Source organism: Salmo trutta, chromosome 12, assembly GCF_901001165.1.
Source record: "Salmo trutta chromosome 12, fSalTru1.1, whole genome shotgun sequence".
NCBI lineage: Eukaryota > Metazoa > Chordata > Actinopteri > Salmoniformes > Salmonidae > Salmo > Salmo trutta.
The window spans coordinates 43957690-43981937 of NC_042968.1; the positions used below are offsets into that span (position 1 = coordinate 43957690).

Sequence of the window (24248 nt, forward strand, 5' to 3'; positions counted from 1 at the left end):
TGATTCTCATCAAGCGTCCTTATTTCTTCTCCTGTGTTTAAAATGAGAAACATCCCAATAGGAGCAGTTTCTCACATTCTGTGCCAGGCCCCCCTATAGTTTCTCTTTATTTGCCGACCCAAAGAGAACAGCAAAGCACGGGTTCATTACATTAGAGGCAACTGAGCTCCAATATAAACCAGAGATTTGGCAGCTCTGTCCTCTGAGGTCTACATACCAATTATATGGGAAATGAGCATGGTGGGCTTTGTGATTTAATGATACTCTTAAAACAGAGATATGCAATATATATTTGCATGACAGTCTATGGATGGAAATCAATTCATTTTTTGATTGATTTAGAAACAAAGATTCATTTTTTCCAACTGCTTAAACATGTTTTCAAAACTGTCCTTTTTTCTCAAAACTCTACACACAATTCCCTAAACTGCATGCAAAATGCCTCATCTCCTTCAATGTAACACTGCATTCAAAATGCCATAAACACATGTCAGAATGAAGCATTTGCATCAAATGGCAAACACTGCTTTCATAATAGTAAATTTTTGGATATACCATGTAAACACTGTTCTAAATCTAAAGCTCTTTGGTCTTTCATAGGCTTATATCTACATTTCAATACAATGTTCTACAGTGAAAGTAATCTGCTGAGAGGGGTAACAAGTACACTGTAAACACCAATGCAATGTACAAACAAAATATTTATTAGGCCAAATATTACTGTTGTATACAGTAGCATACAACAAAACCATAAACATATGTAAACCAAAAGTATATTCTTTAGAATACAGTAAAGAACCCAATTATGTGAGCGGGGTCCCGGGGGGGGGGGGGGGGGGGCAGTCCAGGAATTGGGGGGGGGGGGCAGTCACCAGTGCTAAGCTACGCTTCATCTCTTCTCCGGGCTGGGTCTGGCCACAATACTTCATCCACATCACAAGATACGTTTTCTCTTGCCAAACATCGAGGGAAGTATCTCCTAGCATGGCGTATCCAACCTTGGACAGAGGCAACCTCTATGTCCCCACATGTGTCCTCCATTGCCTGGAGAAGTGGCATGCGGGCATAGGGTTGGCGATCATACACTTTCCAGCGCGAGGCTGAGAAGAATTCCTCTATGGGATTTAGAAAAGGTGAATATGGGGGTAGGTACAAAACTACAAATTGTGGATGGGTGGCAAACCAGTTTTGGACCAGAACAGCCCGGTGAAAACTAACATTGTCCCATAAAACCACAAATCTCACAGGCTCCTGATCTGGATCAGGGACAAGCATTGTGTAAATTGCATCCAGAAAAGTGAGCATATGGCCGGTGTTGTACGGACCCAGTGTGGCATTGTGATGGAGGACCCCGTTTTGAGTGATGGCAGCACACAGTTATATTACCCCCACGCTGTCCAGGGACATTGGTAATTGCCCTCTGTCCTATTACATTTATTTCGCGGCGCCTGGTTTTGGTGAGGTTGAAGCCAACCTCATTCATATAAATAAATTCATGGTGAATTACATGGGCATCCAATACTCTCTGTAACAGACAAAAGGATATACAGATGAGTAAATATGGTATGTCTGAAGTACTGGAAGTAGTGTTGCATACATACCTCTACAAAGTCATATCGCGTATTCTTGACTCTGTCAGAGTTTCTCTCAAATGGCACCTTGTAGCGTTGTTTCATCGTCACTCAGTGCCGTTGGAGGATGCGTTGTATGGTCGACAGGCTACAGCATTGATGTTGTTAAATATGGTGTCATTATTGAAGATATGCTCTCTTATCCTAATTGCATTGTTGCATAACCAACCTCATTCATTCAATGCAGTGCAGAAAATGGATGGCTTAGAGTTACAAATGTTTATGTAATACTATGCAGTCATTCGTATTTTACAGTACATTACTGTAATGCTAAAATAGACATTAGATAGTTGCATACCTGTTCTCATTTCTGAAGATTCACTGTGAATCGACTCAAGTTGGGCTGGACTCTTAGTCTTAGTCCAGCCTCTCATGGTCAAACCGTGGTTGATCACATGATCAACAAGTGTTGCCCTAATCTCATCAGAGATGGCCATCCTTCCTTCTCTTCTTTGCCCTCCTCCTCCTACTCCAACTCTTTGTCTTTGAATTTGTCCTCGTTGTTGTTGTTGTTGTTGTCCCCTGCCTCTCCCTCCTACTCCTCTTGCTCTCTGTCCATTGTTGGCATCCATTGTTCAAAACAGGTAATCTGACCTTTGACCTATTTATAGGCCTGTACTACAGTAAAGCAGTGATTGGTTAGTGATCAGTAAAGCAATTAGTGTTTGCACATGTGAGGAGTGTGTGACCTGGTGAATAAGTGTAGCATTTTGATTGGTTGTGTTTGGAAAAGGAAAGCAAGTCACTTCCTGTTAGATTTTTGTGTTTTAGCTAGAGAATTGTGTGTAGTGTTTTGAAAAAGTGTTTTATGCATTTGACAACTGAGTAAAAGGCTGAGAAATAGCTTATGGTTTTGGATATTTGGTGTGTAGTTTTGCACTTTGAGTGAGAGGTTTCAAAAATTGTGTGACATGAAAAGATTTTGTGTGTAAGCAGTTGGAAAAAACTGAAAATAACATTTCCCCCTGGTCAAGATGAGTCAGTCCTTTCATTTATTTTCTGAAATAGTTTAGGAAACAAAATGGCTGATTTGACATGAATGTTTCCATTGTGGTGAATTATAGGCCATTGTTGAGGAGGACTGTCAGTCGCTGTGTTGGCTCCACTTACAGTAAGAATGGAGAGGAAATGATGGATCCTAGGAGTGTGTGTGTGTGTGTGTGTGTGTGTGTGTGTGTGTGTGTGTGTGTGTATGGCTCTCCTGTGTGGAGTTCATACCAGGACAAGAAACTCCTCCTTGACCCACTCCAACCTCTGGCATCCTCCTCTTCAGTCCTCCTGACCATAACACCTCTCCAGAGTCTGTTTTCTCCCTCCCTCCCTCCCTCCCTCCCTCCCTCCCTCCCTCCCTCCCTCCTCTAACTCTCAACCTACTCACCCCCTCCCTCCTCTCTCCTCTGCCTCTCGACCTACTCACCCCCTCTCTCTGCCTCCCTCCCTCCCTCCTTCCTCTCTCCTCTGCCTCTCGTCCTACTCACTCCCTCTCTCTGCCTCCCTCCCTCCCTCACTCACTCCCTCCTTCCTCTCTCCTCTGCCTCTCAACCTACTCACCCCTTCTCTCTGCCTCCTTCCCCACTCCTTCCTCTCTCCTCTACCTCTTAACCTACTCACCCCTCTCTCTGCCTCCCTCCCTTGCCTCTCGTCCTACTCACCCCCTCCCTCTGCCTCCCTCCCTCCTCTCTCCTCTGCCTCTCGACCCACTCACTCCTCCATCCCTGCTCTCTCCTCTGCCTCTCGACCTACTCACCCCCCCTCTCTGCCTCTATTCCTCTCTTTTAAATGCAGCGGAGGAGGCAGGGCTATGAGCTAATGGCGTGGCTGGAATACAGGACGAATGGGGGAGGGTGAAGTTCAGTGTGTTGAAGACGGCTAGCTGCAACTCAGAAACTCTAATAGCGGCAACAGTCATGAGCTGGATAGTTAGTAGGGTTACAGTAAAGTTATCTGTCAGGTGACCTGGTTAGTTAGTAGGGTTACAGTAGAGTTATCTGTCAAGTGACCTGGTTAGTTAGTAGGGTTACAGTAGAGTTATCTGTTAGGTGACCTGGTTAGTTAGTAGGGTCACAGTAGAGTTATCTGTTAGGTGACCTGGTTAGTTAGTAGGGTTACAGTAGAGTTATCTGTTAGGTGACCTGGTTAGTTAGTAGGTTACAGTAGAGTTATCTGTCAGGTGAGATGGTTAGTTAGTAGGTTACAGTAGAGTTATCTGTTAGGTGACCTGGTTCGTTAGTAGCGTTACAGTAGAGTTATCTGTCAGGTGACCTGGTTAGTTAGTAAGGTTACAGTAGAGTTATCTGTCAAGTGACCTGGTTAGTTAGTAGGGTTACAGTAGAGTTATCTGTTAGGTGACCTGGTTAGTTAGTAGGGTCACAGTAGAGTTATCTGTTAGGTGACCTGGTTAGTTAGTAGGGTTACAGTAGAGTTATCTGTTAGGTGACCTGGTTAGTTAGTAGGGTTACAGTAGAGTTATCTGTCAGGTGACCTGGTTAGTTAGTAGGTTACAGTAGAGTTATCTGTCAGGTGAGATGGTTAGTTAGTAGGGTCAAAGTAGAGTTATCTGTTAGGTGACCTGGTTAGTTAGTAGGGTTACAGTAGAGTTATCTGTTAGGTGACCTGGTTAGTTAGTAGGGTTACAGTAGAGTTATCGGTTAGGTGAGCTGGTTAGTTAGTAGGGTTACAGTAGAGTTATCTGCTAGGTGACCTGGTTAGTTAGTAGGTTACAGTAGAGTTATCTGTCAGGTGAGATGGTTAGTTAGTAGGTTACAGTAGAGTTATCTGTCAGGTGACCTGGTTAGTTAGTAGGGTTACAGTAGAGTTATTGGTTAGGTGAGCTGGTTAGTTAGTAGGGTTACAGTAGAGTTATCTGTCAGGTGAGATGGTTAGTTAGTAGAGTTATCTGTTAGGTGACCTGGTAAGTTAGTAGGGTTACAGTAGAGTTATCGGTTAGGTGAGCTGGTTAGTTAGTAGGGTTACAGTAGAGTTATCTGCTAGGTGACCTGGTTAGTTAGTAGGTTACAGTAGAGTTATCTGTCAGGTGAGATGGTTAGTTAGTAGGTTACAGTAGAGTTATCTGTCAGGTGACCTGGTTAGTTAGTAGGGTTACAGTAGAGTTATCGGTTAGGTGAGCTGGTTAGTTAGTAGGGTTACAGTAGAGTTATCTGTTAGGTGACCTGGTTAGTTAGTCGGTTACAGTAGAGTTATCTGTCAGGTGAGATGGTTAGTTAGTAGGGTTACAGTAGAGTTATCTGTTAGGTGACCTGGTTAGTTAGTAGGGTTACAGTAGAGTTATCTGTTAGGTGACCTGGTTAGTTAGTAGGGTTACAGTAGAGTTATCTGTTAGGTGACCTGGTTAGTTAGTAGGGTTACAGTAGAGTTATCTGTTAGGTGACCTGGTTAGTTAGTAGGGTTACAGTAGAGTTATCTGTTAAGTGACCTGGTTAGTTAGTAGGGTTACAGTAGAGTTATCTGTTAGGTGACCTGTTTAGTTAGTAGGTTACAGTAGAGTTATCTGTCAGGTGACCTGGTTAGTTAGTAGCGTTACAATAGAATTATCTGTCAGGTGACCTGGTTAGTTAGTAGGGTTACAGTAGAGTTATCTGTCAGGTGAGCTGGTTAGTTAGTAGGGTTACAGTAGAGTTATCTGTCAGGTGACCTGGTTAGTTAGTAGGTTACAGTATAGTTATCTGTTAGGTGACCTGGTTAGTTAGTAGGTTACAGTATAGTTATCTGTTAGGTGACTGGTTAGTTAGTAGGTTACAGTAGAGTTATCTGTCAGGTGACCTGGTTAGTTAGTAGCGTAACAGTAGAATTATCTGTCAGGTGACCTGGTTAGTTAGTAGGCTCACAGTAGAGTTATCTGTCAGGTGAGCTGGTTAGTTAGTAGGTTACAGTAGAGTTATCTGTCAGGTGACCTGGTTAGTTAGTAGGCTCACAGTAGAGTTATCTGTCAGGTGAGCTGGTTGGTCCCGTGTGGCTCAGTTGGTAGAGCATGGTGTTTGCAACACCAGGGGTGTGCGTTCATTTCCCAATGGGGACCAGTACTGAAAAAAATGTATGAAATGTATGCATTCACTACGGTAAATCGCTCCGGATAAGAGCGTCTGCTAAATGACTAAAATGTAAATGTAGGTGAGCTGGTTAGTTAGTTGGGTCACAGTAGAGTTATCTGTTAGGTGAGATGGTTAAAATGTAATTATATTTTACGAGACCAGAGAGAGAACACTGAGGGATTGAACTCATTGGTTTTAATCCCATTTTGCCACGTGGTTCTGTTTTTAGAGGATTATGGGTAATGCTAAATGTTTACACTTGATGATTATTTTACACAGTGTTGTGTGCATGTTTGAAGAAAGAAAAATATACTTCTATATCAGTATTAAGCAGCTTGTCCTCATGAGGTGTAATGGAACATGATAAACTGATATTAAAACCGGGAGGCAAAATGACGTTCAATGATGGTACGAACTGTTCCCACATTTCCAACTGTTGGTGGTGGAGGTAAATAAATAAATACATACTTTTTAAAAAAACCTCTAGTTACTGTTGTCGAAATGTGTTAAAATGGCAAATGAATAGATACATCAATGTTAAACATTAAAATTCTTCAGAAGAAGTGATCTAATTCTGCACTAGACAGGATGTGAAACGCCATCATAGTGTTTAGGAGCTATAGAGGGAGGAAATGACATCAAAAGAGAAAGCATCTAATTCTGCACTAGATAGAACTTGAAACTGTCACGCCCTGACCTGAGAGAGAGGGTTTGTTTCTCTATGTGGTTAGGTCAGGGTGTGGGGTGGGCATTCTAGGTTTTTGCATTTCTTTGTTTTGGGCCGAGTATGGTTCCTAATCAGAGGCAGCTGTCTATCGTTGTCTCTGATTAGGAATCATACTTAGGCAGCCTTTTCCCCCCACCTGTGTTTGTGGGTTATTGTTATTTCTGTGTGTGTATGGCACAGTGTGTTACGTTTCTTGCTGCGTACCTGTTTATTGTTTTGGTTTCCTTGAAATAGTGTTTTCAACCTTTTCTGTTAGTGCTCCCAGACCCTGGCAAAGTGTTGCACAACACTTGGTTAACTGGTGTTACAACACACCATGTCAGGTTTCAGAACATCTCAGGATGATGTGTTGCAATACTCCAGCAAAGTTAAGGTTTCTTTTCCTTCTTGTTGGTGGCAGCTCAGTTGTCAAAAGTTTTGGTGTTACAAAGCACTTAATTTTAACACTTTGATTCTCTAGTGCTTCTTCTTCATGTATGTGAACTGTGGTGGATAGATATTGGTGTATCCTCATATCATTGAGAAGTTTCTGGACACCTTCCTGCTCCCAATACACTCTTTATCAGTGCTATTCCAAGATGGCTGCCACTGAGACCCATGTGTTTAGTGCAGATGTAAACACAGAGACAGTTTGGTGTTGCTGTTGTTGGATGGCCAGCACTAATCCCTGAACAGACACGCACTTCCCACATCTGGTTTTGTCATTGTAAAGAAAAGCTCTTTGGGGGTAGATCTGTACCTGTTTCCTGGTCTGACCGACTGCTACTTTGTGGACACTACGTTTAAGTGTGATAAATGACATGAGCTATGTCCTCCTATTTATCTCCTGTTTAGTGTTTCCTGTGTAATATTTCGTTATATTGCATGAACATGTTTAATTGAGCTCATTTGTGACTTTACATCTCTATAGAGCTGACTAGTGGTTAGAGCGTTGGGGCCAGTAACCGAAAGGTTGCTGGATCGAATCCCCGAGCTGACAAGGGTAAAAATCTGTCGTTCTGCCCCTGAACAAGACAGTTAACCCACTGTTCCCCGGGGCGCTGAAGACGTGGATGGTGATTAAGGCAGCCCCAGCACCTCTCTGATTCAGAGGGGTTGGGTTAAATGCTGAAGACACATTTCAGTTGAAGGCATTCAGTTGTATAACTGACTAGGTATCACCCCTTTTCCCTTTCCGTAATAGACCTGTAGGAGAAAGATACAACTTCCACAGAGATTGTTTCACCTGACTACACAATATGTGTACCAGACGCACTCCAAAGAAAAGAAACCTTGCCTGAGACCTGTTAGTTGTCAGAGTGAATTATTAACCTTTAGCTCAGTTGGCTAACACAGTTTTGTGTCATACAGATGACCTGGGTTTGATAACTGTTAACTTCCCGTTCAGTTATGTGTTTCTCACGTGTATCTTTCTATCTCACCAGTATCTGGGTAGTGAATGTGTTTGAGGGCTTCATATGTGTTTCCCACTCAGATATCCTCTGGTTTTCACTTTGTTCCTCTCACTTGTACCTCACCAGTAGGGGGGGAAATGTTTGTAGACTTCCTGTGTGTTTCTCACTCTGTCCATATGCAAACAAAATATAATATCATATAATAAATCAAATCAAATCAAAATGTATTGGTCACATACACATGGTTAGCAGATGTTAATGCGAGTGTAGCGAAATGCTTGATGCTTCTAGTTCCGACCATGCAGTAATATCTAACAAGTAATCTAACCTAACAATTTCACAACAACTACCTTATACACACAAGTGTAAAGGAATGAATACGAATATGTACATAAAAATATATAAATGAGTGATGGCCAAACGGCATAGGCAAGATGTAATAGATGGTATAGAATACAGAATATACATATGAGATGAGTAATGTAGGGTATGTAAACATTATATAAAGTGGCATTGTTTAAAGTGGCTAGTGATACATATTACATCAAGATGGCAAGATTCAGTAGATGGTATAGAGTACAGTACATACATATGAGATGAGTAATGTAGGGTATGTAAACATTATATAAAGTGGCATTGTTTAAAGTGGCTAGTGATACATTTATTACATCAATTTTCCCATTATTAAAGTGGGTGGAGTTGAGTCAGTATGTTGGCAGCAGCCGCTCAATGTTAGTGATGGCTGTTTAATAGTCTGATGGCCTTGAGATAGAAGCTGTTTTTCAGTTTCACGGTCCCCGCTTTGATGCACCTGTACTGACCTCGCCTTCTGGATGTTAGCGGGGTGAACAGGCAGTGGCTCGGGTGGTTGTTGTCCTTGATGATCTTTTTGGCCTTCCTGTGACATCGGGTGGTGTAGGTGTCCTGGAGGGCAGGTAGTTTGCACCCGGTGATGCGTTGTGCAGACCACACTAACCTCTGGAGAGCCTTCCGGTTTTGGGCGGAGCAGCTGCCGTACCAGGCGGTGATACAGCCCGACAGGATGCTCTCGATTGTGCATCTGTAAATGTTTGTGAGTGTTTTTGGTGACAAGCCAAATTTCTTCAGCCTTCTGAGGTTGAAGAGGCGCTCCTGCGCCTTCTTCACCACGCTGTCTGTGTGGGTGGACCATTTCAGTTTGTCTGTGATGTGTACGCCGAGGAACTTAAAACTTTCCACCCTCTCCACTACTGTCCCGTCGATGTGGATAGGGGGCCGCTCCCTCTGCTGTTTCCTGAAGTCCACGATCATAATAAAATATAATAGGTCTGATTATTTTTATATTCTCTTTCACTGTCTCTGTGTTCCAGGGTGACGGCCCAGCGCAGTATTGAGGATGCTGAGGAGATAGAGCGGGAACTGCGACGGAGGGCCAGGGAGAGACAGGGCGACCAGGTCCCCCACACCCACACTGGACCAGCCAGCACCACCAGCCCCACACCGGACAATGGGCTCCAGGAGCTATATCCATTGTAAGTCACAAAGCTGAATGGAGGCTAACAGCCAACACTTTCCTGCTGTAGAATCCTACAATAGAACATACTGCTCTGGTTATCATAGACTGGACTAGCGTGTAAGACGAGACATCCCACACCAGTCTTGTTGTCATCTGTAGCAGCTGAGTAGCTCAAGTCATGTTTGTAACGCATGACGGGAACTGCTTACTGTAGTGGCGCAACGGTCTAAGGCACTGCATCTCAGTAGTAGAGGCGTCACTGCAGACCCTGGTTCGATCCTGGGCTGTATCACAACCGGCCGTGATTGTGAGTCCCATATGACAGGGCACGATTGCCCCAGCTTCATCCGGGTTAGGGTTTGGCTGGGGTAGGCTGTCATTGTAAATAAGAATTTGTTCTTAACTGACTTGCCTAGTTAAATTAAGATTAAAAAATATATATATAAAAAATAAAAATGTCTCAATGGTGATGAACAGACTGTAGGTAGTCTGACTGATGTCTCAATGGTGATGAACAGACTGTAGGTAGTCTGACATCTCAATGGTGTTGAATAGACTGTAGGTAGTCTGACTGACATCTCAGTGGTGCTGAATAGACTGTAGGTAGTCTGACAGACATCTCAATGGTGCTGAATAGACTGTAGGTAGTCTGACTGACGTCTCAATGGTGATGAACAGACTGTAGGTAGTCTGACTGACATGTCAATGGTGATGAACAGACTGCAGGTAGTCTGACTGACATCTCAATGGTGATGAATAGACTGTAGGTAGTCTGACTGACATCTCAATGGTGATGAACAGACTGTAGGTAGTCTGACTGACGTCTCAATGGTGATGAATAGACTGTAGGTAGTCTGACTGATGTCTCAATGGTGATGAACAGACTGTAGGTAGTCTGACTGACATCTCAATGGTGATGAACAGACTGTAGGTAGTCTGACTGACATCTCAATGGTGATGAACAGATTGTAGGTAGTCTGACTGACGTCTCAATGGTGATGAACAGACTGTAGGTAGTCTGACTGACATCTCAATGGTGATGAACAGACTGTAGGTAGTCTGACTGACATCTCAATTGTGATGAACAGACTGTAGGTAGTCTGACTGACATCTCAATGGTGATGAATAGACTGTAGGTAGTCTGACTGACGTCTCAATGGTGATGAATAGACTGTAGGTAGTCTGACTGACGTCTCAATGGTGCTAAATAGACTGTAGGTAGTCTGACTGACATCTCAATGGTGATGAATAGACTGTAGGTAGTCTGACTGACATCTCAATGGTGATGTACAGACTGTAGGTAGTCTGACTGACATCTCAATGGTGCTGAACAGACTGTAGGTAGTCTGACTGACGTCTCAATGGTGCTGAATAGACTGTAGGTAGTCTGACTGACATCTCAATGGTGATGAACAGACTGTAGGTAGTCTGACTGATGTCTCAATGGTGATGAATAGACTGTAGGTAGTCTGACTGACATCTCAATGGTGATGTACAGACTGTAGGTAGTCTGACTGACATCTCAATGGTGATGAACAGACTGTAGGTAGTCTGACTGACGTCTCAATGGTGCTGAATAGACTGTAGGTAGTCTGACTGACGTCTCAATGGTGATGAATAGACTGTAGGTAGTCTGACTGACGTCTCAATGGTGCTGAATAGACTGTAGGTAGTCTGACTGACATCTCAATGGTGATGAATAGACTGTAGGTAGTCTGACTGACATCTCAATGGTGATGAATAGACTGTAGGTAGTCTGACTGACATCTCAATGGTGCTGAACAGACTGTAGGTAGTCTGACTGACATCTCAATGGTGATGTACAGACTGTAGGTAGTCTGACTGACATCTCAATGGTGCTGAACAGACTGTAGGTAGTCTGACTGACGTCTCAATGGTGCTGAATAGACTGTAGGTAGTCTGACTGACGTCTCAATGGTGATGAATAGACTGTAGGTAGTCTGACTGAAGTCTCAATGGTGCTGAATAGACTGTAGGTAGTGTGACTGACATGTCAATGGTGATGAACAGACTGTAGGTAGTCTGACTGACGTCTCAATGGTGATGAACAGACTGTAGGTAGTCTGACTGATGTCTCAATGGTGATGAATAGACTGTAGGTAGTCTGACTGACATCTCAATGGTGATGTACAGACTGTAGGTAGTCTGACTGATGTCTCAATGGTGATGAACAGACTGTAGGTAGTCTGACTGACATCTCAATGGTGATGAACAGACTGTAGGTAGTCTGACTGACATCTCAATGGTGATGAACAGATTGTAGGTAGTCTGACTGACGTCTCAATGGTGATGAACAGACTGTAGGTAGTCTGACTGACATCTCAATGGTGATGAACAGACTGTAGGTAGTCTGACTGACATCTCAATGGTGATGAACAGACTGTAGGTAGTCTGACTAATGTCTCAATGGTGATGAACAGACTGTAGGTAATCTGACTGACATCTAAATGGTGATGAATAGACTGTAGGTAGTCTGACTGACGTCTCAATGGTGATGAATAGACTGTAGGTAGTCTGACTGACGTCTCAATGGTGCTGAATAGACTGTAGGTAGTCTGACTGACATCTCAATGGTGATGAATAGACTGTAGGTAGTCTGACTGACATCTCAATGGTGATGTACAGACTGTAGGTAGTCTGACTGATGTCTCAATGGTGCTGAACAGACTGTAGGTAGTCTGACTGACGTCTCAATGGTGCTGAATAGACTGTAGGTAGTCTGACTGACGTCTCAATGGTGATGAATAGACTGTAGGTAGTCTGACTGACGTCTCAATGGTGCTGAATAGACTGTAGGTAGTCTGACTGACATGTCAATGGTGATGAACAGACTGTAGGTAGTCTGACTGACGTCTCAATGGTGATGAACAGACTGTAGGTAGTCTGACTGATGTCTCAATGGTGATGAATAGACTGTAGGTAGTCTGACTGACATCTCAATGGTGATGTACAGACTGTAGGTAGTCTGACTGACATCTCAATGGTGATGAACAGACTGTAGGTAGTCTGACTGACGTCTCAATGGTGCTGAATAGACTGTAGGTAGTCTGACTGACGTCTCAATGGTGATGAATAGACTGTAGGTAGTCTGACTGACGTCTCAATGGTGCTGAATAGACTGTAGGTAGTCTGACTGACGTGTCAATGGTGATGAACAGACTGTAGGTAGTCTGACTGACGTCTCAATGGTGATGAACAGACTGTAGGTAGTCTGACTGATGTCTCAATGGTGATGAATAGACTGTAGGTAGTCTGACTGACATCTCAATGGTGATGAATAGACTGTAGGTAGTCTGACTGACATCTCAATGGTGCTGAATAGACTGTAGGTAGTCTGACTGACATCTCACTGGTGATGAACAGACTGTAGGTAGTCTGACTGATGTCTCAATGGTGCTGAATAGACTGTAGGTAGTCTGACTGACATCTCAATGGTGATGAACAGACTGTAGGTAGTCTGACTGACATTTCAATGGTGATGAATAGACTATAGGTAGTCTGACTGACATCTCAATGGTGATGAACAGACTGTAGGTAGTCTGACTGATGTCTCAATGGTGCTGAGTAGACTGTAGGTAGTCTGACTGATGTCTCAATGGTGATGAATATACTGTAGGTAGTCTGACTGACATCTCAATGGTGATGAATATACTGTAGGTAGTCTGACTGACATCTCAATGGTGATGAATAGACTGTAGGTAGTCTGACTGACATCTCAATGGTGATGAATAGACTGTAGGTAGTCTGACTGACGTCTCAATGGTGCTGAATAGACTGTAGGTAGTCTGACTGACATCTCAATGGTGATGAACAGACTGTAGGTAGTCTGACTGATGTCTCAAGGGTGCTGAATAGACTGTAGGTAGTCTGACTGACATCTCAATGGTGATGAACAGACTGTAGGTAGTCTGAATGACGTCTCATGAATAGACTGTAGGTAGTCTGACTGACATGTCAATGGTGATGAACAGACTGTAGGTAGTCTGACTGACGTCTCAATGGTGATGAATAGACTGTATGTAGTCTGACTGATGTCTCAATGGTGATGAATAGACTGTAGGTAGTCTGACTGATATCTCAATGGTGATGAACAGACTGTAGGTAGTCTGACTGACGTCTCAATGGTGATGAATAGACTGTAGGTAGTCTGACTGACATCTGAATGGTGTTGAATAGACTGTAGGTAGTCTGACTGACATCTCAATGGTGATGAACAGACTGTAGGTAGTCTGACTGACGTCTCAATGGTGCTGAATAGACTGTAGGTAGTCTGACTGACGTCTCAATGGTGCTGAATAGACTGTAGGTAGTCTGACTGACATCTCAATGGTGATGAACAGACTGTAGGTAGTCTGACTGACGTCTCAATGGTGCTGAATAGACTGTAGGTAGTCTGACTGACATCTCAATGGTGATGAATAGACTGTAGGTAGTCTGACTGACGTCTCAATGGTGCTGAATAGACTGTAGGTAGTCTGACTGACATGTCAATGGTGATGAACAGACTGTAGGTAGTCTGACTGACGTCTCAATGGTGCTGAATAGACTGTAGGTAGTCTGACTGACATCTCAATGGTGATGAATAGACTGTAGGTAGTCTGACTGACGTCTCAATGGTGCTGAATAGACTGTAGGTAGTCTGACTGACATGTCAATGGTGATGAACAGACTGTAGGTAGTCTGACTGACGTCTCAATGGTGATGAACAGACTGTAGGTAGTCTGACTGATGTCTCAATGGTGATGAATAGACTGTAGGTAGTCTGACTGACATCTCAATGGTGATGAATAGACTGTAGGTAGTCTGACTGACATCTCAATGGTGATGAATAGACTGTAGGTAGTCTGACTGACGTCTCAATGGTGCTGAATAGACTGTAGGTAGTCTGACTGACATCTCACTGATGATGAACAGACTGTAGGTAGTCTGACTAATGTCTCAATGGTGCTGAATAGACTGTAGGTAGTCTGACTGACATCTCAATGGTGATGAACAGCCTGTAGGTAGTCTGACTGACATCTCAATGGTGATGAACAGACTGTAGGTAGTCTGACTGACGTCTCAATGGTGATGAATAGACTGTAGGTAGTCTGACTGATGTCTCAATGGTGATGAATAGACTGTAGGTAGTCTGACTGACATCTCAATGGTGATGAACAGACTGTAGGTAGTCTGACTGACGTCTCAATGGTGATGAATAGACTGTAGGTAGTCTGACTGACGTCTCAATGGTGATGAAAACACTGTAGGTAGACTGACTGACATCTCAATGGTGCTGAATAGACTGTAGGTAGTCTGACTGACATCTCAATGGTGATGAACAGACTGTAGGTAGTCTGATTGACATCTCAATGGTGATGAACAGACTGTAGGTAGTCTGACTGACATCTCAATGGTGATGAACAGACTGTAGGTAGTCTGACTGACATCTCAATGGTGATGAACAGACTGTAGGTAGTCTGACTGACGTCTCAATGTTGATGAGCAGACTGTAGGTAGTCTGACTGACGTCTCAATGGTGATGAATAGACTGTAGGTCGTCTGACTGATGTCTCAATGGTGATGAATAGACTGCAGGCAGTCTGACTGACATCTCAATGGTGATGAACAGACTGTAGGTAGTCTGACTGACGTCTCAATGGTGCTGAATAGACTGTAGGTAGTCTGACTGACGTCTCAATGGTGCTGAATAGACTGTAGGTAGTCTGACTGACATCTCAATGGTGATGAACAGACTGTAGGTAGTCTGACTGACGTCTCAATGGTGCTGAATAGACTGTAGGTAGTCTGACTGACATCTCAATGGTGATGAATAGACTGTAGGTAGTCTGACTGACGTCTCAATGGTGCTGAATAGACTGTAGGTAGTCTGACTGACATGTCAATGGTGATGAATAGACTGTAGGTAGTCTGACTGACGTCTCAATGGTGCTGAATAGACTGTAGGTAGTCTGACTGACGTGTCAATGGTGATGAACAGACTGTAGGTAGTCTGACTGACGTCTCAATGGTGATGAACAGACTGTAGGTAGTCTGACTGATGTCTCAATGGTGATGAATAGACTGTAGGTAGTCTGACTGACATCTCAATGGTGATGAATAGACTGTAGGTAGTCTGACTGACATCTCAATGGTGCTGAATAGACTGTAGGTAGTCTGACTGACATCTCACTGGTGATGAACAGACTGTAGGTAGTCTGACTGATGTCTCAATGGTGCTGAATAGACTGTAGGTAGTCTGACTGACATCTCAATGGTGATGAACAGACTGTAGGTAGTCTGACTGACATTTCAATGGTGATGAATAGACTGTAGGTAGTCTGACTGACATCTCAATGGTGATGAACAGACTGTAGGTAGTCTGACTGATGTCTCAATGGTGCTGAGTAGACTGTAGGTAGTCTGACTGATGTCTCAATGGTGATGAATATACTGTAGGTAGTCTGACTGACATCTCAATGGTGATGAATATACTGTAGGTAGTCTGACTGACATCTCAATGGTGATGAATAGACTGTAGGTAGTCTGACTGACATCTCAATGGTGATGAATAGACTGTAGGTAGTCTGACTGACGTCTCAATGGTGCTGAATAGACTGTAGGTAGTCTGACTGACATCTCAATGGTGATGAACAGACTGTAGGTAGTCTGACTGATGTCTCAATGGTGCTGAATAGACTGTAGGTAGTCTGACTGACATCTCAATGGTGATGAACAGACTGTAGGTAGTCTGACTGACATCTCATGAATAGACTGTAGGTAGTCTGACTGACATGTCAATGGTGATGAATAGACTGTAGGTAGTCTGACTGACATCTCAATGGTGTTGAATAGACTGTAGGTAGTCTGACTGACATCTCAATGGTGATGAACAGACTGTAGGTAGTCTGACTGACGTCTCAATGTTGATGAGCAGACTGTAGGTAGTCTGACTGACGTCTCAATGGTGATGAATAGACTGTAGGTCGTCTGACTGATGTCTCAATGGTGATGAATAGACTGCAGGCAGTCTGACTGACATCTCAATGGTGATGAACAGACTGTAGGTAGTCTGACTGACGTCTCAATGGTGCTGAATAGACTGTAGGTAGTCTGACTGACGTCTCAATGGTGCTGAATAGACTGTAGGTAGTCTGACTGACATCTCAATGGTGATGAACAGACTGTAGGTAGTCTGACTGACGTCTCAATGGTGCTGAATAGACTGTAGGTAGTCTGACTGACATCTCACTGGTGATGAATAGACTGTAGGTAGTCTGACTGACGTCTCAATGGTGCTGAATAGACTGTAGGTAGTCTGACTGACATGTCAATGGTGATGAACAGACTGTAGGTAGTCTGACTGACATCTCAATGGTGATGAACAGACTGTAGGTAGTCTGACTGATGTCTCAATGGTGATGAATAGACTGTAGGTAGTCTGACTGACATCTCAATGGTGATGAATAGACTGTAGGTAGTCTGACTGACATCTCAATGGTGATGAATAGACTGTAGGTAGTCTGACTGACGTCTCAATGGTGCTGAATAGACTGTAGGTAGTCTGACTGACATGTCACTGGTGATGAACAGACTGTAGGTAGTCTGACTAATGTCTCAATGGTGCTGAATAGACTGTAGGTAGTCTGACTGACATCTCAATGGTGATGAACAGACTGTAGGTAGTCTGACTGACGTGTCAATGGTGATGAACAGACTGTAGGTAGTCTGACTGACGTCTCAATGGTGATGAACAGACTGTAGGTAGTCTGACTGATGTCTCAATGGTGATGAATAGACTGTAGGTAGTCTGACTGACATCTCAATGGTGATGAATAGACTGTAGGTAGTCTGACTGACGTCTCAATGGTGCTGAATAGACTGTAGGTAGTCTGACTGATGTCTCAATGGTGATGAATATACTGTAGGTAGTCTGACTGACATCTCAATGGTGATGAATAGACTGTAGGTAGTCTGACTGACGTCTCAATGGTGCTGAATAGACTGTAGGTAGTCTGACTGACATCTCAATGGTGATGAACAGACTGTAGGTAGTCTGACTGATGTCTCAATGGTGCTGAATAGACTGTAGGTAGTCTGACTGACATCTCAATGGTGATGAACAGACTGTAGGTAGTCTGACTGACATCTCATGAATAGACTGTAGGTAGTCTGACTGACATGTCAATGGTGATGAATAGACTGTAGGTAGTCTGACTGACATCTCAATGGTGTTGAATAGACTGTAGGTAGTCTGACTGACATCTCAATGGTGATGAACAGACTGTAGGTAGTCTGACTGACGTCTCAATGTTGATGAGCAGACTGTAGGTAGTCTGACTGACGTCTCAATGGTGATGAATAGACTGTAGGTAGTCTGACTGACATCTCAATGGTGATGAACAGACTGTAGGTAGTCTGACTGACGTCTCAATGGTGCTGAATAGACTGTAGGTAGTCTGACTGACATCTCAATGGTGATGAACAGACTGTAGGTAGTCTGACTGACGTCTCAATGGTGCTGAATAGACTGTAGGTAGTCTGACTGACATCTCACTGGTGATGAATAGACTGTAGGTAGTCTGACTGACGTCTCAATGGTGCTGAATAGACTGTAGGTAGTCTGACTGACATGTCAATGGTGATGAACAGACTGTAGGTAGTCTGACTGACATCTCAATGGTGATGAACAGACTGTAGGTAGTCTGACTGATGTCTCAATGGTGATGAATAGACTGTAGGTAGTCTGACTGACATCTCAATGGTGATGAATAGACTGTAGGTAGTCTGACTGACATCTCAATGGTGATGAATAGACTGTAGGTAGTCTGACTGACGTCTCAATGGTGCTGAATAGACTGTAGGTAGTCTGACTGACATCTCACTGGTGATGAACAGACTGTAGGTAGTCTGACTAATGTCTCAATGGTGCTGAATAGACTGTAGGTAGTCTGACTGACATCTCAATGGTGATGAACAGACTGTAGGTAGTCTGACTGACGTGTCAATGGTGATGAATAGACTGTAGGTAGTCTGACTGATGTCTCAATGGTGATGAATAGACTGTAGGTAGTCTGACTGACATCTCAATGGTGATGAACAGACTGTAGGTAGTCTGACTGACGTCTCAATGGTGATGAATAGACTGTAGGTAGTCTGACTGACGTCTCAATGGTGATGAAAACACTGTAGGTAGACTGACTGACATCTCAATGGTGCTGAATAGACTGTAGGTAGTCTGACTGACGTCTCAATGGTGATGAACAGACTGTAGGTAGTCTGACTGACATCTCAATGGTGATGAACAGACTGTAGGTAGTCTGACTGACATCTCAATGGTGATGAACAGACTGTAGGTAGTCTGACTGACATCTCAATGGTGATGAACAGACTGTAGGTAGTCTGACTGACATCTCGATGGTGCTGAATAGAATGTAGGGAGTCTGACTGACATCTCAATGGTGATGAATAGACTGTAGGTAGTCTGACTGACGTCTCAATGGTGATGAAAAGACTGTAGGTAGTCTGACTGACATCTCAATGGTGATGAACAGACTGAAGGTAGTCTGACTGACATCTCAATGGTGATGAATAGACTGTAGGTAGTCTGACTGACGTCTCAATGGTGATGAATAGACTGTAGGTAGTCTGACTGACGTCTCAATGGTGCTGAATAGACTGTAGGAATTCTGACTGACATCTCAATGGTGATGAACAGACTGTAGGTAGTCTGACTGACATCTCATGAATAGACTGTAGGTAGTCTGACTGACATGTCACTGGTGATGAACAGACTGTAGGTAGTCTGACTAATGTCTCAATGGTGCTGAATAGACTGTAGGTAGTCTGACTGACATCTCAATGGTGATGAACAGACTGTAGGTAGTCTGACTGACGTGTCAATGGTGATGAACAGACTGTAGGTAGTCTGACTGACGTCTCAATGGTGATGAACAGACTGTAGGTAGTCTGACTGATGTCTCAATGGTGATAAATAGACTGTAGGTAGTCTGACTGACATCTCAATGGTGATGAATAGACTGTAGGTAGTCTGACTGACGTCTCAATGGTGCTGAATAGACTGTAGGTAGTCTGACTGATGTCTCAATGGTGATGAATATACTGTAGGTAGTCTGACTGACATCTGAATGGTGATGAATAGACTGTAGGTAGTCTGACTGACGTCTCAATGGTGCTGAATAGACTGTAGGTAGTCTGACTGACATCTCAATGGTGATGAACAGACTGTAGGTAGTCTGACTGATGTCTCAATGGTGCTGAATAGACTGTAGGTAGTCTGACTGACGTCTCAATGGTGATGAACAGACTGTAGGTAGTCTGACTGACATCTCAATGGTGATGAACAGACTGTAGGTAGTCTGACTGACATCTCAATGGTGATGAACAGAATGTAGGTAGTCTGACTGACATCTCAATGGTGATGAACAGACTGTAGGTAGTCTGACTGACATCTCGATGGTGCTGAATAGAAGGTAGGGAGTCTGACTGACATCTCAATGGTGATGAATAGACTGTAGGTAGTCTGACTGACGTCTCAATGGTGATGAAAAGACTGTAGGTAGTCTGACTGACATCTCAATGGTGATGAACAGACTGAAGGTAGTCTGACTGACATCTCAATGGTGATGAATAGACTGTAGGTAGTCTGACTGACGTCTCAATGGTGATGAATAGACTGTAGGTAGTCTGACTGACGTCTCAATGGTGCTGAATAGACTGTAGGAATTCTGACTGACATCTCAATGGTGATGAACAGACTGTAGGTAGTCTGACTGACATCTCATGAATAGACTGTAGGTAGTCTGACTGACATGTCACTGGTGATGAACAGACTGTAGGTAGTCTGACTAATGTCTCAATGGTGCTGAATAGACTGTAGGTAGTCTGACTGACATCTCAATGGTGATGAACAGACTGTAGGTAGTCTGACTGACGTGTCAATGGTGATGAACAGACTGTAGGTAGTCTGACTGACGTCTCAATGGTGCTGAATAGACTGTAGGTAGTCTGACTGACATCTCAATGGTGATGAACAGACTGTAGGTAGTCTGACTGATGTCTCAATGGTGCTGAATAGACTGTAGGTAGTCTGACTGACGTCTCAATGGTGATGAACAGACTGTAGGTAGTCTGACTGACATCTCAATGGTGATGAACAGACTGTAGGTAGTCTGACTGACATCTCAATGGTGATGAACAGAATGTAGGTAGTCTGACTGACATCTCAATGGTGATGAACAGACTGTAGGTAGTCTGACTGACATCTCGATGGTGCTGAATAGAATGTAGGGAGTCTGACTGACATCTCAATGGTGATGAATAGACTGTAGGTAGTCTGACTGACGTCTCAATGGTGATGAAAAGACTGTAGGTAGTCTGACTGACATCTCAATGGTGATGAACAGACTGAAGGTAGTCTGACTGACATCTCAATGGTGATGAATAGACTGTAGGTAGTCTGACTGACGTCTCAATGGTGATGAATAGACTGTAGGTAGTCTGACTGACGTCTCAATGGTGCTGAATAGACTGTAGGAATTCTGACTGACATCTCAATGGTGATGAACAGACTGTAGGTAGTCTGACTGACATCTCATGAATAGACTGTAGGTAGTCTGACTGACATGTCACTGGTGATGAACAGACTGTAGGTAGTCTGACTAATGTCTCAATGGTGCTGAATAGACTGTAGGTAGTCTGACTGACATCTCAATGGTGATGAACAGACTGTAGGTAGTCTGACTGACATCTCAATGGTGATGAATAGACTGTAGGTAGTCTGACTGACGTCTCAATGGTGCTGAATAGACTGTAGGTAGTCTGACTGATGTCTCAATGGTGATGAATATACTGTAGGTAGTCTGACTGACATCTCAATGGTGATGAATAGACTGTAGGTAGTCTGACTGACGTCTCAATGGTGCTGAATAGACTGTAGGTAGTCTGACTGACATCTCAATGGTGATGAACAGACTGTAGGTAGTCTGACTGATGTCTCAATGGTGCTGAATAGACTGTAGGTAGTCTGACTGACATCTCAATGGTGATGAACAGACTGTAGGTAGTCTGACTGACATCTCATGAATAGACTGTAGGTAGTCTGACTGACATGTCAATGGTGATGAATAGACTGTAGGTAGTCTGACTGACATCTCAATGGTGTTGAATAGACTGTAGGTAGTCTGACTGACATCTCAATGGTGATGAACAGACTGTAGGTAGTCTGACTGACGTCTCAATGTTGATGAGCAGACTGTAGGTAGTCTGACTGACGTCTCAATGGTGATGAATAGACTGTAGGTAGTCTGACTGACATCTCAATGGTGATGAACAGACTGTAGGTAGTCTGACTGACGTCTCAATGGTGCTGAATAGACTGTAGGTAGTCTGACTGACATCTCAATGGTGATGAACAGACTGTAGGTAGTCTGACTGACGTCTCAATGGTGCTGAATAGACTGTAGGTAGTCTGACTGACATCTCACTGGTGATGAATAGACTGTAGGTAGTCTGACTGACGTCTCAATGGTGCTGAATAGACTGTAGGTAGTCTGACTGACATGTCAATGGTGATGAACAGACTGTAGGTAGTCTGACTGACATCTCAATGGTGATGAACAGACTGTAGGTAGTCTGACTGATGTCTCAATGGTGATGAATAGACTGTAGGTAGTCTGACTGACATCTCAATGGTGATGAATAGACTGTAGGTAGTCTGACTGACATCTCAATGGTGATGAATAGACTGTAGGTAGTCTGACTGACGTCTCAATGGTGCTGAATAGACTGTAGGTAGTCTGACTGACATCTCACTGGTGATGAACAGACTGTAGGTAGTCTGACTAATGTCTCAATGGTGCTGAATAGACTGTAGGTAGTCTGACTGACATCTCAATGGTGATGAACAGACTGTAGGTAGTCTGACTGACGTGTCAATGGTGATGAACAGACTGTAGGTAGTCTGACTGACGTCTCAATGGTGATGAACAGACTGTAGGTAGTCTGACTGATGTCTCAATGGTGATGAATAGACTGTAGGTAGTCTGACTGACATCTCAATGGTGATGAATAGACTGTAGGTAGTCTGACTGACGTCTCAATGGTGCTGAATAGACTGTAGGTAGTCTGACTGACGTCTCAATGGTGCTGAATAGACTGTAGGTAGTCTGACTGACATCTCAATGGTGATGAACAGACTGTAGGTAGTCTGACTGACGTCTCAATGGTGCTGAATAGACTGTAGGTAGTCTGACTGACATCTCAATGGTGATGAATAGACTGTAGGTAGTCTGACTGACGTCTCAATGGTGCTGAATAGACTGTAGGTAGTCTGACTGACATGTCAATGGTGATGAACAGACTGTAGGTAGTCTGACTGACGTCTCAATGGTGATGAACAGACTGTAGGTAGTCTGACTGATGTCTCAATGGTGATGAATAGACTGTAGGTAGTCTGACTGACATCTCAATGGTGATGAATAGACTGTAGGTAGTCTGACTGACATCTCAATGGTGATGAATAGACTGTAGGTAGTCTGACTGACGTCTCAATGGTGCTGAATACACTGTAGGTAGTCTGACTGACATCTCACTGGTGATGAACAGACTGTAGGTAGTCTGACTAATGTCTCAATGGTGCTGAATAGACTGTAGGTAGTCTGACTGACATCTCAATGGTGATGAACAGACTGTAGGTAGTCTGACTGACATCTCAATGGTGATGAACAGACTGTAGGTAGTCTGACTGACGTCTCAATGGTGATGAATAGACTGTAGGTAGTCTGACTGATGTCTCAATGGTGATGAATAGACTGTAGGTAGTCTGACTGACATCTCAATGGTGATGAACAGACTGTAGGTAGTCTGACTGACGTCTCAATGGTGATGAATAGACTGTAGGTAGTCTGACTGACGTCTCAATGGTGATGAATACACTGTAGGTAGACTGACTGACATCTCAATGGTGCTGAATAGACTGTAGGTAGTCTGACTGACGTCTCAATGGTGATGAACAGACTGTAGGTAGTCTGACTGACATCTCAATGGTGATGAACAGACTGTAGGTAGTCTGACTGACATCTCAATGGTGATGAACAGACTGTAGGTAGTCTGACTGACATCTCAATGGTGATGAACAGACTGTAGGTAGTCTGACTGACATCTCGATGGTGCTGAATAGAATGTAGGGAGTCTGACTGACATCTCAATGGTGATGAATAGACTGTAGGTAGTCTGACTGACGTCTCAATGGTGATGAAAAGACTGTAGGTAGTCTGACTGACATCTCAATGGTGATGAACAGACTGAAGGTAGTCTGACTGACATCTCAATGGTGATGAATAGACTGTAGGTAGTCTGACTGACGTCTCAATGGTGATGAATAGACTGTAGGTAGTCTGACTGACGTCTCAATGGTGCTGAATAGACTGTAGGAATTCTGACTGACATCTCAATGGTGATGAACAGACTGTAGGTAGTCTGACTGACATCTCATGAATAGACTGTAGGTAGTCTGACTGACATGTCACTGGTGATGAACAGACTGTAGGTAGTCTGACTAATGTCTCAATGGTGCTGAATAGACTGTAGGTAGTCTGACTGACATCTCAATGGTGATGAACAGACTGTAGGTAGTCTGACTGACGTGTCAATGGTGATGAACAGACTGTAGGTAGTCTGACTGACGTCTCAATGGTGATGAACAGACTGTAGGTAGTCTGACTGATGTCTCAATGGTGATGAATAGACTGTAGGTAGTCTGACTGACATCTCAATGGTGATGAATAGACTGTAGGTAGTCTGACTGACGTCTCAATGGTGCTGAATAGACTGTAGGTAGTCTGACTGATGTCTCAATGGTGATGAATATACTGTAGGTAGTCTGACTGACATCTCAATGGTGATGAATAGACTGTAGGTAGTCTGACTGAC

General features: G+C 43.5%; 1 protein-coding gene across 1 annotated transcript in view; it reads left to right on the forward strand.

Annotated features, from left to right (window-relative positions):
* The window catches only part of LOC115202549 (putative cyclin-dependent serine/threonine-protein kinase DDB_G0272797/DDB_G0274007), an 80133-nt gene that overhangs the window by 21651 nt on the left and 34234 nt on the right, over positions 1-24248 (forward strand). Inside the window, exon 2 of the mRNA XM_029766673.1 lies at positions 9151-9312. Within this exon, the coding sequence (XP_029622533.1) occupies positions 9151-9312 (162 nt within the window). The remainder of the gene's footprint in view (positions 1-9150; positions 9313-24248) is intronic.